This window comes from Corvus cornix, chromosome 17 (genome assembly GCF_000738735.6).
Source record: "Corvus cornix cornix isolate S_Up_H32 chromosome 17, ASM73873v5, whole genome shotgun sequence".
Taxonomy (NCBI): domain Eukaryota; kingdom Metazoa; phylum Chordata; class Aves; order Passeriformes; family Corvidae; genus Corvus; species Corvus cornix.
The window spans coordinates 5,916,328-5,932,887 of NC_046346.1; the positions used below are offsets into that span (position 1 = coordinate 5,916,328).

Here is a 16,560-nt window from a genome sequence, read left to right on the forward strand (position 1 = left end):
GGCGGGACTAGGGGGAGGACTACAACCCTTCGGTGTGGCGAGAGCCCCGAGCCTTCAGCGCGAAGCCCTCAGCCCTGGCCGAGCGGGTCCCGCCGAGCGCGGGCCGCAGCCCGCCCCGCCGCCCGCCGCTGCGGGCCCTGTCCGAGAGGTAGGAGCCGGTTCCCCGCTGCCCTTCCCCTCCCGGGCCGTGTCCCCGCTGAGGCGGTACCGGCCCCTGACGCGGCGCCCTCTGCTTTGGCAGGGTCTCGGCGTGCGGCCGGCGGAGCGGCACGGCCGGATTCCGGGCACCGGTGAGTCCTGCGCGGGGCTCCCCCGGGAGCCGCTCACGCGTTCGCGGTGCCTCAGCCCGGCCCGGTGCGGAGTGCTTTTCCTTGAGGGTGAAGTTGCCGGTTCCCCGAGTTAGTGCCGGCACTGCAGTTTGCACTGTGTCGTGCTGGGAGTTTCTCCTAAAAGGCACATTGTGATTTTTAATTATTTATTTTCACTTCACACTGTAATTCTCCAAAGTGCCGTAGGATGTGATATGGAGCAGGCTAACGTTATGTACACTGATCCATATTTTACTTGAACCGCCCCCCTGCCTTGGGGATATTTTTTTTTCTTTTCTCTCGTTTTATCTAGTGACACACACACTATTTTCCCATTAGAGCTCCAGCACTGTAGCATCTTATCCAGAGCTGAGTTCCTGCTACATGTTTTCTGTGCTCTACAGATCCCATCTCCAAGGTCCTTCCAGCCTAATGGAGCCAGCGAAGAAGCCCTGCAGCACGAAATCAAAGAGCTGAAACGGAAAGACCTTGCTCTAGACCAGGAAATTGCACAATTATTGTCCGAGTACGTCCTTGGCAAGTTCAGCGTCCACTGTGATGCCTCAATTATTTTTGTTTTTAAAACAAAATGTGATCCAGGAATTGGAGTTGAGAGCTGACCTTCTATGATGCCTTTGGCATGGTGCAGTGTTGGTTACAGTGTTGTTGTAAGTGATGGTACTTGTTAGAGACAAGAGGGAATTCTTTCCACTTTATGTGGTAAAGCAAAACAAGTTTTACTAGGAGCTTGCATAAGAGGATTTTAGCTTCAGCCTGGGTGTTCCTGAGGTAATTATGTGTTAACTGGGAACAGATAATTTTAGCCATTTGTTATTTGTTGTGAAGGACTGATATTTTCTAAGGTAAGTGTAGTGCATAGGATGGAAATGGTAGAACAACAAAGGCTGTTCCACAACCCTTTTTGATTTATCCACAAGGATAAACAAACTTTCTAGTGACAGGACAAGAGGAAATGGCCTCAGGCTGTGCCAGGGGAACTTCAGATTGGACATAAGGAGGAATTTCCTCACTGAAAGGGTGATTAAATATTGGAATCGGCTGGCCAGGGAAGTGATGGAGTCATGGTCCCTGGAGGTGTTCAAGAGATGACTGGACATGGCACTCAGTGCTCTGGTTTAGTTAATATGGTGATGCTTGGCCAAAGGTTGAACTTGATGATCTTGGAGGTCTTTTCCATCCTAAATGATTCTACGATTCTTCATTTTTTTTTAACCTATATACAGATTAGAGATACATATCAGTGGAATTCACCACAGCCTATTCTTGTTTCTACTTGATTCTGAGAACTTGGGTGAATTGGCTTTCTTGAGCTTATTTAGAGCTTTCATGTTTATGACTTGCAGCAACTGCACTTGCTGCATTCAGTTTCTGCTTTCGATGTGCTGGACTTGGATATCTCCCACAGCAGCAGGAACCCCCAGTCTCTCTGTGTCATTTGTGAACTTTCTGGTGTTATTTTACAGGGGCTACAGCCTGGAGGAACTGGACAAGCACATCTCTCTGCTCCATGAGTACAACGAAATTAAAGATGCTGGGCAGATGCTGCTGGGCAAGCTTGGTAAGGAAGGGAAAGCTGTTAAAGACCTTTGTAGTCAGTGTTTTCATACAGACACGGAAAGAAGCTGCTGCCACGGAGGCAAAGCTTGTGTTACAGATTCTTCACTTAAAAAAAATTGTGTGGGCAAGCAGGAGGCACAGCTGCAAAACCTTGGGTTTCTTGGCTATGGGATGCGCTATGGGATAATGAGGGGAGGAAAACACCATGTTTCTGACCCATCTGACCTTTGTTTAATGAAAGCAATGCTGTTTCTTTATTTCCTAGCTGTTATCCGAGGGGTCACTACAAAACAGCTCTATCCTGAGTATGACCTGGAGATCAGTGACTAGTCCTGAACCTGGAGACTGCTATGCCCTGCAAAAGAGACTATCACTGGGCCATTTCATGTTGGTGTCATCCTGGTTTAGAAGGGACAGAAGGTGGAAAAGGAACCTTTGGGAAAGGGATGTAGGATTTTAGATAATTTCATGTACTACCTGATCAACAGGATTTTGTTTGGTTTTTTTTTTTTTGAAAGGTTGTAGTTCAGGTTGATGTTGAGCCTCTTCCATGGAGCCTTTGCTTCCCTGCAGTATCTAGGGGCTGTTTGGTTACTGAATGGATAGAAGAAGTGAGGACATACAAATGTGCAATCTAATAGCTGCTTTGAAAGGATAACCCTCAGAAGGAGGGAGGGAAGAAGGCTGAAATCGTGGTGGTTTGGGGGTTTTATTTTGTTTTATCAACAAATCCAGAGAAGTCTGGGTGTTCTGCATTTTTGTACTTACCTGCTCTGGTATCTGGAGGTTTTGTATAATTTCTGCAGTAAATGGCAAAACATAAAGTTGTGTTGAACTGTCCACTCTGAATAAAGCAGTCTTCACATCTGTCAGTAATTCAGTTTAAAAGCCTATAAAACATTGCATGAACCTGGGAACAAATTCTAAACCTATATTGAGACAACTATAACATCAGTTACTCAAATGTTTTCTCCAGGAATGTGCAGGTGCAGAATCACCTTTCTCTGCTCTAAGTGCAGAGTCACGGTGGGAGTGAGCGCTGTCCTGGACAGGGGATGATGTTGGGAGCATGAGTATTTCAATGTCAGTGTTAGGAATGATGGTGACTGCACAGACTAAATTTGGCTGCTTTGGGCAGTTGGAAGTGATGAAGTGCTCTGCTGACTGCAGATCTATTATCCCTTTTTCACTCAGGCTTGATGTCCTTCTGCCCATTTCTACTTTCCAAGACCTTCTAGCCAGTAAGTTTCCCCTGTGGTCTCGTTAGGCCCATGCTGCAGTCTGCTTGTTACTTCCAAATTTGAATCAAATTAATCTGTCTTCATTGTGATAGGAAGCCAGAAACCAGTCACAAGGCTGCTGCTGAGAACAGATAATTGGTTTTGCACTCCTGGCTCTGGATGTGGCACAGAAACATCACTAATAAGTATCCTTTTTTGCCTCAAAAGCTGTGGGAATGATCTCAAGCAGGGGGACAGAAAGAGCCTGTATATTCCATGATTCATCCAAGTAAGTCTCTGTTGATGTGAAGCTGTGCAGAATATTTGTTGTGGCCAGATCAGAGTGGACTCTCAGGGGAATGTTCACAGGTATATCCTCCCCACCACATACCCCTCTGCCAAGTGTGGAACACTCGTGTTGTGGAGTAGTTTTAAGGGGAGGAAAACAAGTCACAAGGTGGCAAAACCAGGAAATGCAAACTTTGTTACTAAAGTTGCTGTTTTGGCTGGTGTTTCCTGTGTAGAAGGACTGGTTCAGCCTGGAGTGTTCCAACCAAACTGTTCCTCTGTCAATGGCACACGCGACTGGAAATTGTTTTTGCAATGGGATGTGTGGAAATTCTTCAGTTTGTGTGAGGTGTGAGCTGAGGGGATGAAGTATAGTCCATTACCAAAGTTACTGAAGGTTGTTCAAGGAGTGAGAAGTCCATGTTTTCTTCTCCACTGTGTAGGAGCACTGGGGTTAAAACTTGCAGCTGTAGCTGTGCAAGTGTCCTGCTGCAGCTGCAGGGATGGATTTACACTTCAGGTAGCACTGGGCAGGTGGCCAGGGAAGGTCCCCTGACTTACCTGATGTTTCTGTGTCACATCCAGAGCCAGGAGTGCAAAACCAATTATCTGTTCTCAGCAGCAGCCTTGTGACTGGTTTCTGGCTTCCAATCACAATGATCCCGATCCCTTGTCCATGGAGGATGAGAACACGCACAGAATAACCCAAGGACAGGGCACGCTGTCCTTGGGGAGTCCCTGCTGCTGGCACAGTGGCAGCTGCGTTCCACGGCTGTTCTGCCTGCTCTGTGCAGCCCCGAGGAACCCAGAACAGAGAGAGTCCAGGGACTAAGTTAAAGACCCCTGGGATGCTTCAGGACAGGACTGCACACTGCCACTGAGGTACTTCATCACAGCCCCTGTGACTGCCCCTCCCAGAGTTACTCTTGCACCTTTATGGCTGTCACCTGGAGGATTAAATATGCTGGCCTTTGTCCAAGTCCAGGAGAGGAACAGAACAAATCTTCTGCTTTCTATAAATAAATCTCCAAACTTGCTAAGTATATAACTGGAAAACCATTGAGTGCAATAATGGTTAAGTGTAATTCCAGATTTTTAACTTCAATTTAGAAAGTGTGTTTCTGACCCCGCTAAAGTCAGACCCTGCTATAATGAGCTACCAGAGAACAAATGGTATCACAGAGCTCACAGTTTCACCAAAGGGCAGGACATGCTGTCTGCAAGGAGCTGCTGCAGAGTAGGACACCAGAGATCACTGAACACCCGTGGCTCCTCAGGAGAAGAAGGGTAAAATAAAGTAGCACATGCTGGGGTTTTTTATGGGTCAATGTACATGGATGAATACTGAGCCAACAACCAACCTCTTCCCTGTTAGATCATTTTCGGTTTTATTTTTTGTGTATCCTGTGCATTAGTCTCCATTATAAGCCACTTCTCATCACTACAGAGTGCCTACTCTGGATAAAACCATTTCCTTGCATTGCTTTGGGTAAGCTGTGTTTTCTCCTGCACATCCTTCATTTAGCCCAATTCTGAGCTCTCATGTGTCTGAGAGCAGGGCTAATGGAAAGAAAATACTCTAGGAGAACACAGGGAAAATAAAATCCAGACAGCAGATAATATGCTGCCAGTTGCAAGGAACAAATCTGTGCAGTCAAGGCAATACAGCTTTCTAAGACACTACTTCCTGCTGCTAAATGATTCAGGAATGGGTTTTTATATCCCTTAGCAACCTAATGCTCTCAAATACACAGGAATTTTGGCACAGCTACCTCCTGTTAATGAACTGTTTGTGATGCTTTAAAAAAAATGATACAGCCTGTCCCTGAAGAAAAAAAGGCTTCTGATAAAACTCATCTCAAGGAAAGGGTGGAAGTGAACTACAATTAACCACTTTCCTTCTGCTGTCCATCACATTGCTGGCACATCACTGCCGTATTGTGCTGCAGGAATTGCTCATGGACACTCCTGCAGAGCATGCGCAGCTGTGTCCCCATCCAGCTGATGAAGAGGACTGTTCTCCCCATGTCCCAGTGTTTTCTCCAGCTCTGTTTCCACTTTGAGCTGACAGTTCCAAATTGCCTCCTGGATGCTCTGCAGGTTCCACCGGGTTCTTGGGAGAGCATCATCCACCGTGAAAACCCCGTCGCGTATTCTCCGCACTTGTGTGCACACAGCAGATGATTTCAGCTCCAGACCAATCTCATGAACCATCTTCCGGAGGTACTGCTGAGTCTCATGCAAGCAATGGATTTCTAGGAGGACAGAGACATTCCTTCAGAAGAAGCAAAGCTTTGACACAAGCTCTGACTTTGTAAATCCAGACATCACTCGCAGTTATGCTGAAAGAACTGGTTTGGCAGAAGACACTAAGATACAGCATGGTATGATTTTCTGGAATACTGCAGGGTGTTCTACAGCCTTCCAAAATGAATACTTTAGAAAAGAAACCAACAGATCTAGAAGAGTAATGTAGAAATTTAGGTATTTCAGAGGGGATAAAAAGGCACCTTTTTGTAAGACAATTTGTGAGGGAAAGGGGATTGGCAACAGATAAACAAACCACACCTTAAAAAACCCCCAAAACCCAGCACTGAAATGTATTACACTGAAACAATGAGCTAAGAATTTCCCCCACAGGCATTCACAATGTAAATTTTCCAGCCTTGGGCTTCAATCTGAACTGTGAAGGAAAAAGCTATGAGCTGGCTGGATTTACCAGAAAAGTTAGAAGGTGGTAAGAAATTCCAACCAACTCATTTTGCATTAAATCATGAGTAAGAAAATGAAGTTTACCAACTTATTTGCCATAATACATACTTGGAGTTCCCCAGTATATTCTGTGCCAGTCCTACCTAGCTGGAATTCTGGAAGTGCAAACCAGAGGCATCGGACCGCTGTGATTATTGGGGGGCTTTTTCCCATGGGGCGAATCAATCCTTTGACAGCCAGCTCATATGCCTCTTGTGTTTTCATATCAATGTTAGAATACCTAGGAAAAAAAAGAGAGCAGCAGAGACATTTAGAACTTCTCTCCAAACAGATTCAAAATATGTCCATCCCAAATAAAACAGAGATGCAATTTTTATTCTTAAAACTATCCACTGAGTTTTTGCATACATTTTAGTGGTGAGTACTGTGAGTAGTGTAGCACAGTTTGGGAGGGAGGTACTTGGTCATGTCTACAAGTTATTTTTGTCAGCCCTAATATAGCAGATTGGTCCTAAACCAGCAGATTGGAGATTTTGGGATACAAGAGGGAAATTGTTGGGGTTTTAGGAGTTCTCCTGGTTTGTTTTTTTTTTCTGTTAAAGGAATTTTCCCCATACGTGTTGCTAGGGGGACAAATTGCTGGATACTTCAGAAAAACAAAAGACCTGGCCATTGGGAGGGGTGCATCTGGCTACTCTTTTGTTTCACCTGGGTGTGCGGGCAGTCGGTCCCGGCATTTGGACAGAGAGAGAGGCTGTTTCGTCGGCTGCTTTTCCTCCTGCCGGAGAAAAACCCCGGAATCCCAAGCCCGCCTTCCCTGCCCCTCTGGGAGCCAGGCCGTGGCCACCCTGCCCCCACCGTTGCTTCAAGCCTTTGCTACACTGTGGCTCTGCACACCCTGCCTGCCCAGACCTCAGGGGTTCCCGCTGCAGCTCCGGAGTTTGATACATCTCGTCTGCCACCTGGGATTTGTGCTCGTCCCTGCTGTTCCAGCCTGCTGTTCCCGAGGGTCCGGCCGGACACTGGGATCGGCTGCCCAGGGGTTTGTGAAGCCTTTGTCCCACCCTTCCCGGGATCCCAGGCCGCCAGTGCCGCGTGCTCCCTGAGCTCGCTCCGGAGCGCCCCCTGCAGCCGCGGGGGAACCATCGCACCTGCCCTGCTCACCGGGAGCCGCCAGCGCCCCTGCCGGCTGCGAGCGGAACTGCACCCGAGGGGAAAGGGCCCGACAGCCGAGAAGGCTGGCACTGGGTTTGTGATTGTTCGCTGTTACTGCCAGAGTTATTGCTGTTTGTTTGACTGGTTATACACATAGAGATATATAATAGTAAAGAACTGTTATTCCTATTTCCCATACCTTTGCCTAAAAGCCCCTTGATTTCAAAATTAGAATAACTCGGAGGCTCCTGCCTTCCTTAGCAGACACCTGTCTTTCAAACCAAGACAGACATTTAACTGCAACCTCTCACCAGAGCACAGAGCACTCAAGAGTAACTCCTCTCTGCCCCTCACTAGCACTCCAACCTTTATAGACTTTGACTATGGGGAAACCAAATCTTCTCATTTGTTTTGAAGACCAGCAAATAGCAGTGGGATTTGATCAGCTCATTTCCCCGGTGGATACGCACATCAACAGGGCCTTTTGATTTGTCCCTTGAATGACAGCAAGAATCCGCTCCAGCTTCTCCCTTGTGATATGATCTGCAAGTAGCAAGGCAGAAACAAAGTCTCAATTATCCATCCAGAAACTGGAAAGTCTGAAAAGTGCCACTGAGGTATTGCTGTCCCTTGGGCAGGCAGTCACATCAAAAGGGGCTGATGAGAGCTGAGGGGTGGCCTTTGCAAAGTCACATCCCCTGGCTCTACGTGGAGCAGCACAGAGCTGGACTGCACAGGGAAGAGTTATTTTGCTTAACTGATTTCAAAATATTGATGCTCCAGTTTCCTTATCATATGTTTTCATTCAATGAAATCTCCTGCTATCTCCAAGTGCGATTCACAGGGAGATCTGGGTCCTGACCAACCCAGTAGCAACCACTGTGACCAGCATTCACGCTGGCTTTGTATATATTGTGGTTAGATTTAGAAAAGGGGTACTACAACATCAACGAGGACTAGAAGACATACAAGACGTGGCTTTTGTCATTGTGCAATTCACCTAGTTTAAGTGCTTTACAGTTAATCTGCTGTTTGGTGTTCTGTTTAAAAAAAAAAAATCAAGACATCAAATCAGTTTCTTACCAAATGTTGTCTTCTCTACTAAATTCCCTGTGTCTGAGAAGTCATCAGTGGCTTTACCAAAGAGCCCACCAACAGTATAAACCTGGAAGAAGGACAAAGAGCGCAATGTATTAAAAAAATACTCCAAGCAATTGAGCAGCAGTACTGCACCATGCAGCTGCTAGAAGTGCAGGCTATGAGAGTTTTGCACAAAAGACAGCAGCATCCTTTGCTCAAAAGGCCACAAGTGGATGCTCATGTGAAGGATGAAACTCTGGACCCTGAAAAGCTCTCAAAAGCATTGGTAGGTTTGAGACTTAAGAGCAGAATCAACATCACAAAGCTGCTCTGGGGCACTGGAGCAGGATCAAGTGTGCAATGGCACTCTGGGGCTCTGTGGCCCATTCAGAGCCAGCACCTACCTTGGTCAGGTGGCAGTTGTGCAGCTCAGTGAGCAGCTTGTTCCCATGGCCGATGCCAAGCACTGAAACATAGAAACATAACATAGGCTGTTATTCAGCCTCACAAAAAGTCACTGATGTGCATTTACACAGCACTGAACAGTTATGCCACTCTTGCCCACGGGACAGGGCTGTATCTCCTTAGGAGTCATGTCTGAGCAGTGCAATTAGACCCCCAGATTATTGCCTGGCATGAAAACAATAAGGCTGTGACCAGAGCTCTTGGATTTCCCCAGAACTTTCCACCTAGGTACTCAGGAAAAACGCTCAGCAGTGCTAGCCATAGTGAAGCCAGTTCAGGTGGTGGAGCAGACATGGGCATTGGTGTCCCCCAGCAAAACCCAGTGTGCTTGGGTCTCTCCCATCTAGCTTTGCCAGTGGCTTGCTGGGACATTTCTTCTGTGTTTTAGCACTTAAACTCCCAGTGGGGCTGTGAGATCCAGGGGTTGCTGCAGTGCAATGGCCGTGCATCCACCCTTCTCCCCTGCATGGAAACCCATCACCTCGGAGACGGCAGGACACGGTGCTGCTCCGGGACGAGACCCACCGAAGACTCCCGAGGCCTTCACATCCAGCCGGTGACCTGCTCCGATCTTCAGCTTCCTGAACCGCGGGCCTCGGACTGCAACGGAGACAGGGGTGGAGCCTGTCCGCAGCGCCTGCCCGGGGTTCCCACCGACCCCCGGCTCCCACCGGTCCCTGCTTTCCCCCAGCCCAGGCCCCGCTTTGCCCTTACCGAGAGGGTGGTCAGCCAGCACCGGCACCCTGGCAGCCACCAGCTCCACGGCCCCGCCGCCGCCGGGGCCGGGGCCGGTAGGAAGCGGACTCGCTGCCGCGGGGCGCGTCCCGGCGCCGCGTTCAGCTCTGAAAGAGAAGCGGGGGGAGGGTCAGGGGCGACCGGCGAACCCCGGGGGGACGGGACGGGACGGGACGGGAAGGGACGGGACGGGTCCAGTCGCACAGGTAGCCCCTGGGGATGCGATGGGCTTGGGGATCCCGCCGCCCGCGCTCACCGCGCAGCAGCCGCGTCTCCACCGCGTCCCGAACGCGGCCCCACGCCACCCCCGCCGGCTTGTACACGGCGAAGAGCCCCGCCAGCGCGGCCGCCGCCGCCGCCATGCCCGCCCCGCCCCCGTCCCCGCCGCGCTGGGCGCTTCCGGGGCAGCGGCGGGGTCGGCGCCGGGGATGCGGCTGCTGCTGCTGCCGCGGGCAGCGCGGGCGGGGGTCCCGCTGCTGCGGGGGGGCCCCGCTTCCCCAGGCAAGTGCCTCCCGCCGCAGCCCCTGGCGCGTCTGGGCCAGCCCCTCACCGGGCCGGTCTCTCACCCGCTGCTCCCCGCAGGCAGAGCCCGGCCGAGCCACAGCGAGCCGCGGGGCCGGGATGGACGCGGCGGGGAGGAGGAGGAAGGGTGGCACCAGCTGTACCCCGGGCATATCCCCACCAGCCCGCTGCAGAAGGCGCTGCTGGCCGCCGGCTCCGCGGTCATGGCGCTCTATGACCCCTACAGACACGGTAAGGCCGGCGAGGGGAGCGCCTGCCACCCGCGTCTGGCAAATCTCGCTCCCTGCCTCCTGGAAGCTTCATAGGAGAGTTTATTTCTGCCTTTGCTGTGTAACACCTTTAGTTATGGAGCAGGCGCAGGGCTGAGAACTGACCCAGGGCAGGAGGCTGTGAAAGAGAGGGAGTGAGGAAACCCAAACACACCCCAGTGTGACCCCTTGTGATGCCCCCCCAGACGGGTCTATTTCTCCAGAGTCCCCCAGGCCTCATGCCTGCTCCTCCATCCCATTCCCAGGAAGGGTCATGTGGGTGACACCGGGGCAGAGTAGCCCTGAAGGTGAATATCTGTGGTTTATGGGGTCCCCAGTTTGCCACAGGCTTCCTGCCTGCTCCTGGGTCAATGGGTTCATTGCCCTGTTCCTCACCTGCCAACCAAGAATAGCTGTCTGTTGCAAAAACAGCTCCTGGATCACTCTCTGGTCTCTCTTTCAGACATGGTGGCAGTCCTTGGGGAGACCACAGGCTGCCTGGCCCTGCCAAACCTGCGAGACAAGATGAAAAACCACCCTGAAGGTTACCACATCCTCCAGTGCGTCCCTCCTCATCCCTCCCACCCTCGCTGCGTGGTTTGTGGTGGGGAGGCAGACACGAGGCCAAGCAGGTTCCTTGAGCCCTGTGAAGGGAGAGCTTGGAAGCAGCACAAGTGTTTTGTTAGCTCTAACCCTCCAGGCTGTTTATTTCACTTTATTTTTAAAGTTCACAGGAGCCCTGTGACACATCTAAGGGCAGGCACTGCTGCCTGTCTGTTCTGCTTCACTGCTGGAACTGGCAGCTGCCAACACCACAAGATGCAGCATCAGGCACAGGGGAGAAATCCATGGATGTGGATGCTGAGCAGCAATGAGAACCCACTACATCCATGGATTTCTTCCCTGTGCCTGCTACTGGTCTCTTGCATTGGAGACTTTGTCTCTGCTGGTCTGCCTCCTCTTTACACACTTCCATATTTTCTTTCCTGGCTTATGCTGAAATGAGGCCACTTCTCTTGTTTTCTTTTTTAAGACTCCATCGCTTCTGCTTCCATGTCTGCCAGGACTTGTTGAGTGCAGCAAGGCTGTGGACCAGGAGGGATTTCTCTTATTAACCAAGCTCTCATTGTATATCTGCTTGCCTTCCCCCTGTTCCCTGTCATGTGTCCCACCTGCTGCTTGTGTCATGTAGGAGCTTGAGAAAAGCTGCCTTTTGCCATACGTTTGTGCAGACCAGCCTCATTCTGGCTCTGGAAGGTGACTTGGTAAAACATGCAGAGCACTAGGATGGGGCTGAAACCCAGCAGAACTGCCCAGGGAGAAGGCTGGGAAGTGGCATACCCATCTGCTCCTTGCCCTGTGGTATTGCAGGGGTCTGAATTGGGCACACAAGTCTTTTTTGTTTTTATCCTCCAAGCTACTGAGGTCCCTTCGACAACAAATACACAAGGAAATATCTGCAGCTAGTGTGAAACTGGTGCCAGTCCTGCTTATCTCCCTGGCATCTCCATTCTAGGAGCTGAGCAGCTCCTGGATCCACTGCAGGGCTTTTATCATGGGAAGAGTTTATCCTGTGAATGGAAATAAAAAGGCTTTTGTTTACTTCCAAGGCTGTGAGGCACCTGTTTGCCAACAACTTGTAGAGGAGACCTTTTCCTGTGTGGCTGCCATGTGGCTAGTGGTGAAGGCCTGAGCAGGATTGAAATTAAATCTGTGTTTAGAAAAAATTCCTTCTCTTCTTTGGGGTTGTTCCTTTGAAGCTCTGGCTGCTTTGCAAGGGCACTAAAGATCTCTGCTCTGCAGGGCTGGCTGTTGCTGGGGGCTGTGCCAGGTTGGCAGCCCACACAGCAGGAGTGTTTCGGTGCAGAGCACACCAGTGTTTTTCCCACTAGAGTTGTTACAAGGGCACAAGATAAAGGCCCTTTTATTGCCAAGGCTTCAGGTAGATCCTTCAAGCAATTTGTGTCCCAGCCTCAGCAACAGAAGTACAGACGGTGCTGTCCCTGCAGTGAGCAGTCAGGGAAAATAACAAGGAAGGCCAGAGGCAGGGGTGGGGGTTTCCAAGGGCTCCTTTTCTCCAGGACCTGCTGCTGTGGTTTTCACCTGGAGTCTCACTGACCTGTGTTTTGCTTCCAGGGAACGGCCTCGCATCCGTCTCTCCACTCTGGACATGGCCAGGCTGCAGGGGCTGCCGGATGGCTCTCTGGGCCGGGAGTACGCCCGGTTCTTGGAGGACAATGTGAGTGTGGGGTTTTACGGGGTGTAGATTTCTGTGGCTGATCCCTGTGCTGGGAGCACAGGTGAGATTGGAGCCATGGAGTTGAATTGGACTGCTTTGGACTTGCAGAAGGTTTCTCCAGACACCCGGATGCCACCCAAGTTTGTTGATGATGAAGAGCTGGCATACGTGATCCAGCGGTACCGGGAAGTCCATGACCTGATGCACACCCTCCTGGGCATGCCAACCAACATGCTGGGTGAGCAGCAGCGGGCGTAGGGGGCTGCACTGCCAAACCCACCGACTGTGCTCGGCTGCCTGTCCCAGAAATGGAGCAGACTGGGCCAGCTGGACTCCTTGATCCTTACCCCAGGTCACTGTGTGGGGATTTTGCATTATCGCTATCCTACATCACTGGCTCTGTGGTGACTGAGAGGCCATGAGATGTCACCTTTCCCTTGCTGGGAGATGCTCTGCCCAAGCCTTGGGCACAGGCAGCCACTGGATGGGTGGTTTCTGCCTGGCAGGGAGGGTGGCATGGCGGGAGGGATGTTTTGAAAGCTCTGTGTGAAGGCAGAAGGGAATTCCTGGTTGCTCCTTATCTGCATGTCTCTGTGTCCTTTGCCCTCATTTTGTGTCTGACTCAATAGCAAGTCACAAGCGCAGCCTTGCTGGTACGTGTGGGAACCAGCATGACAGGTCTCCTGTGCAGGCTTTGCCTGAGCCCAGGCAGTTTTGTAAAAGGCCCGTCCTGTGCTGGGAGACCAGGAGAGCCACATGGAGCATCGGGCCTTGGCACCACATTGCCAAGGTCTGCAGGGAGTTGGACTGCCTGGAATGTGTTCCCCGAGCTCCCAGGGCTTGTGGGGTACCATCCCTCTGGGCTGGGTGGTGTGTGACAAGGGCCATCCTGGCACAGGATGAGGCCATGGCCAGACTTTAGGAAGCATTCCCAGGTAGCCATCCTTGGGAAGGGCAGATGTGCAGCCTGTGTTGAGGAGCTACGCAGCCCTGGCTGGCCCTTGATGCAGGTGCTGTGCCTGCTCATGGCCTCCCTGCTCCCTCCCAGGTGAGGTCGTGGTGAAATGGTTCGAAGCCGTCCAGACAGGGCTGCCCATGTGTGTCCTGGGAGCAGCGTTCGGCCCCGTCCGGCTCAGCACGCGGTAGGTGCCCAGTCTGTGCCCTGGGTGTACCCAGCCTATGTGGTGCTTTCCCATGTCCGCTGGGGACAAAGAGGGGACACTGCTGGTTTGCAGTGGGGAGGCAGTGACAGATCCCTCTGTGAGCCTACTGCTGTCCCCACATCCCAAGGAAGCGGTGACAGCTTTGCCTTGTCACTGAAGCAGAACCTGATGCTTAATCTGCATTCAACACCAGCTCCCCTGTGCCAGGCAGGAGCAATTTCCAAGCCTTGGATGGGCATGTGTTGAGGGCCAGCAGGACCCTCACTACACTGATAGCTGTTCCCTGCTTCAGCACGTCTGTTTCGGTGGCCCAGCTGTTGCAGAACCTGAGTTCTGGTCTTGGGTTGGTGCTGACTGTAACCTTTCTGGCCCACCATCTTCTGTGCCTCAGTTTCAGTGAGTTAAGCAGAGGGGATGCTAGAAAGTTAGAGGGATACATGAGACACATGGGCTTGGCATCAGCATACAATGGGGACTTGGAGAAGGAAATTAACAAAATGTGGATATCAAAACTGCCACCACCTGTATCATTTTTTCCAGAAAGTTGCAGGTCCTGGCCACCGAGCTGGTTCCCTGGGCAATTAGGAGTGGGCTCAATGCCAGCTGTGTCCTGAACGTCTACTACGAGCAGCGCTGGGAGCAGCCGGTGGAGTCCCTGCGGGAGGAGCTCGGCATCTTCCCTCCCCCGGCCGTTCGAGTGTGAGAGCTCATGTCGGGAGGAGCCCGGGGGATCCCTGTTGGCAGCCAGCAGCCAGCCCCTGCTGCACTCCATATCCTCCTGTTGTGCCCGGGAGCACAGCATGGCTGTAGCTCTGCCACCACAGACCCGAGGGCTGTGTTTTCTCCCGCCAAGAGCTGGCACCAACCAGCTTGCAGGATGTCAGGGTCTGATGTGCCTTTGCCAGGCTGGTCAGGTCTCCCAGTAGCAGCATTCTGGTACTGACACTCCCAGATGCTGGGATGGGGAGGGAGCACACTGCAGCAAACTGATGCCCTGGCCTTCTGCAGCTCTGGGCCTGTGCAGGTAAATCCTTCCTCCCACTCTTCCTGGGAAGATCAAGGCTTCAGATCTTGGGGCTGCCCTGGACTGGAGCTAAACCAGTGATTTCCAGAGGAGCGCAGGAGCAGGTTTGGTGTGTGCAATGATGAAATCCCACTTTGTACTGGTGCCTAACTAGTGTCCTGTTGGGTCATACTGGATGTGCCTCACTCATGCCTCAGAGACCAGGCAGTGTGTGGTTGTGTGCCCACAGGGCAGGCAGGGAAATACCTTTGGATATTTTCCCTCCTGGATTGGCTGTTTTGAGAGTCAGTCCTGGTCTGCCATGCCTCCCTATAGTCCCTCACTATTAAAAATTATGAAATCCCCATGATTGTGCTGGGTGTTCAGTAGAAGTCATCCCTTCCTTGGGCAACAAAATGACACAGTTGGGATTATGGTGTTGAATCCAGTGAGTGCGGAAACAGTGGCTGCTGGTGCTGTGTCTGGGAGCTGATTGCTGTCTGGGTTAATTAAACTGTGCTCCAGACTGCCAGCAGCCAGGGAGCAGAGTTGCTGGATGTGATGGCAAAGAGCCACGAGGCCAGGGGCTCTTTGTTCATATTTGCTGTTGGAATTCCTTCTTGTTTAATAAAATCCACACTGGAGCTTGTAGTTCATTACCCCTGTCCTTTTGCCCCATCTGCCCTCCTGAGCTGGAGATTTGATGTGAAACCTCACCTCTTTTTGGCTCCAGCAGGCTTCCTTCCTGCCCCCCAGACTCCCTTTTTCTAACTTCTCCCTGCATCAGCCACCCCACAAAGCCAGACTTCAGGTTTTTCTCCAAAGCCTCCCCTGGCCCCCAGAGTTATTTCAAACAGATACTAAAAGACAGCATATAAATACATCCTTCAGCTGCCAATAAAACATGCAGTGTGGGGGTTGTCCTAGTGCAATGGTCGAGATGAAAGAAACATTTGCCTCTAAAATGACCCAGAAATGTCAGAGCCTTGGGGTGGATAAACCAAAGGGCGGCAAATATTTGCTTCCAGGAGCTGTGAGCAGCGGTCAAGGAAACCTGGGAAATTATGGCCATGCGAGAGGGTTTTGCTGCATTTTGTGTTATGTAGTGATGCCGTGAAGTGCCCGGGCTGTCGGTGGTTCCGCCTTCGTGCAGCCACGTGTGGCTCAGTGGGCTGGTGGCAGCGCTACAGAAATGGCACATCATGTAATTTTAAACGGCATCTGCTCAGCCGGATCAAGTAACAGCCTCTGTGGCTTCTGTTCTTGCAGCCATCGCTTGAGAAGCCTGCTGGAAGAAGGCGGCAGAGGGAGCAGAGCGTGATTTAGGGAGGGCAGACGCCAGCCACGTGAAAATGCTTTTTTTGGAGAGGATATATTCGCTGTGGTCAAGTGGCAGCTCCATCATGCCTGTGCTGCGGGGCCGTGCAGGGACAGTAACTCCTGAAATGCTGGGATGGGTGCCTGGTTATTGCTTCCCGGGAGAGCCGAGTTTTTTCCCGGTACCCGGGCCGTTCCTGACCCGGCTCCCAAAACGGGTCCCCCACGCGCGCTCTCCCGAAGACGGGCGAACCCTGCGCGGCCGTGGCGTCCGGGGGCTCCGCGGGTCCCCCCGGCCCGATGCAGCCACGGAGCCCCGAGAGCGATCGCCGCGCCCCGGCGGCAAAATGCGACTCTGGTGGGACTCGAACCCACAACCTTTGAATGACTCCCGTCACACGCTAGAAGTCCAATGCGCTATCCATTGCGCCACAGAGCCCTCGCTTTGTCGCGCCGCCCTCACCGCCTCTTCCCCGCGCCTCACTCGCCCCGCCTGCGCCACCGTTCCCCGGCACCGCGTCCGTCAC

At 51.8% G+C, this 16,560-nt stretch overlaps 3 protein-coding genes and 1 non-coding gene across 4 annotated transcripts; 2 read left to right on the plus strand and 2 right to left on the minus strand.

Moving 5' to 3' along the window:
* Nucleotides 1-11: 11 nt before the first annotated feature.
* Nucleotides 12-2,762, plus strand: SWI5 (SWI5 homologous recombination repair protein; the record flags this gene model as incomplete). The annotated part of the gene is made up of 5 exons (XM_039561954.1): nucleotides 12-148; nucleotides 242-290; nucleotides 713-834; nucleotides 1,793-1,887; nucleotides 2,152-2,762. Coding segments are annotated over 5 exons (468 nt in total), but the record flags the coding sequence as incomplete, so codon positions are not given.
* Nucleotides 2,763-4,758: 1,996 nt separating this feature from the next.
* TRUB2 (TruB pseudouridine synthase family member 2) lies at nucleotides 4,759-9,906 on the minus strand. The gene is given in 9 exon segments (XM_039561730.1): nucleotides 4,759-5,649; nucleotides 6,250-6,386; nucleotides 7,732-7,804; nucleotides 8,345-8,426; nucleotides 8,746-8,807; nucleotides 9,332-9,406; nucleotides 9,521-9,568; nucleotides 9,571-9,648; nucleotides 9,798-9,906. Coding segments are annotated over 9 exon segments (960 nt in total). The 5' UTR covers nucleotides 9,904-9,906; the 3' UTR covers nucleotides 4,759-5,350.
* Nucleotides 9,907-9,956: 50 nt separating this feature from the next.
* Nucleotides 9,957-15,367, plus strand: COQ4 (coenzyme Q4). Its single transcript, XM_039561731.1, has 7 exons — nucleotides 9,957-10,042; nucleotides 10,124-10,294; nucleotides 10,775-10,871; nucleotides 12,448-12,550; nucleotides 12,659-12,788; nucleotides 13,599-13,692; nucleotides 14,254-15,367. The coding sequence occupies exons 1-7, from the start codon at nucleotides 9,970-9,972 to the stop codon at nucleotides 14,414-14,416; spliced, it is 831 nt and encodes a 276-aa protein (XP_039417665.1). The 5' UTR covers nucleotides 9,957-9,969; the 3' UTR covers nucleotides 14,417-15,367.
* Nucleotides 15,368-16,383: 1,016 nt separating this feature from the next.
* TRNAR-UCU lies at nucleotides 16,384-16,472 on the minus strand. The gene is given in 2 exon segments: nucleotides 16,384-16,419; nucleotides 16,436-16,472. It is a non-coding gene; the product is annotated as a tRNA-Arg (tRNA).
* Nucleotides 16,473-16,560: the final 88 nt, after the last annotated feature.

What these genes read in the sequence shown, in the direction of transcription:
- COQ4 (XM_039561731.1), top strand. Translation starts at nt 9,970, where the DNA reads ATGCGGCTGCTGCTGCTGCCGCGGGCAGCGCGGGCGGGGGTCCCGCTG. An exon ending in GAAGGTTACCACATCCTCCA is followed by an intron (nt 10,872 to 12,447) that starts GTGCGTCCCTCC and finishes TTTTGCTTCCAG; the next exon opens with GGAACGGCCTCGCATCCGTC. An exon ending in CATGCCAACCAACATGCTGG is followed by an intron (nt 12,789 to 13,598) that starts GTGAGCAGCAGC and finishes GCTCCCTCCCAG; the next exon opens with GTGAGGTCGTGGTGAAATGG.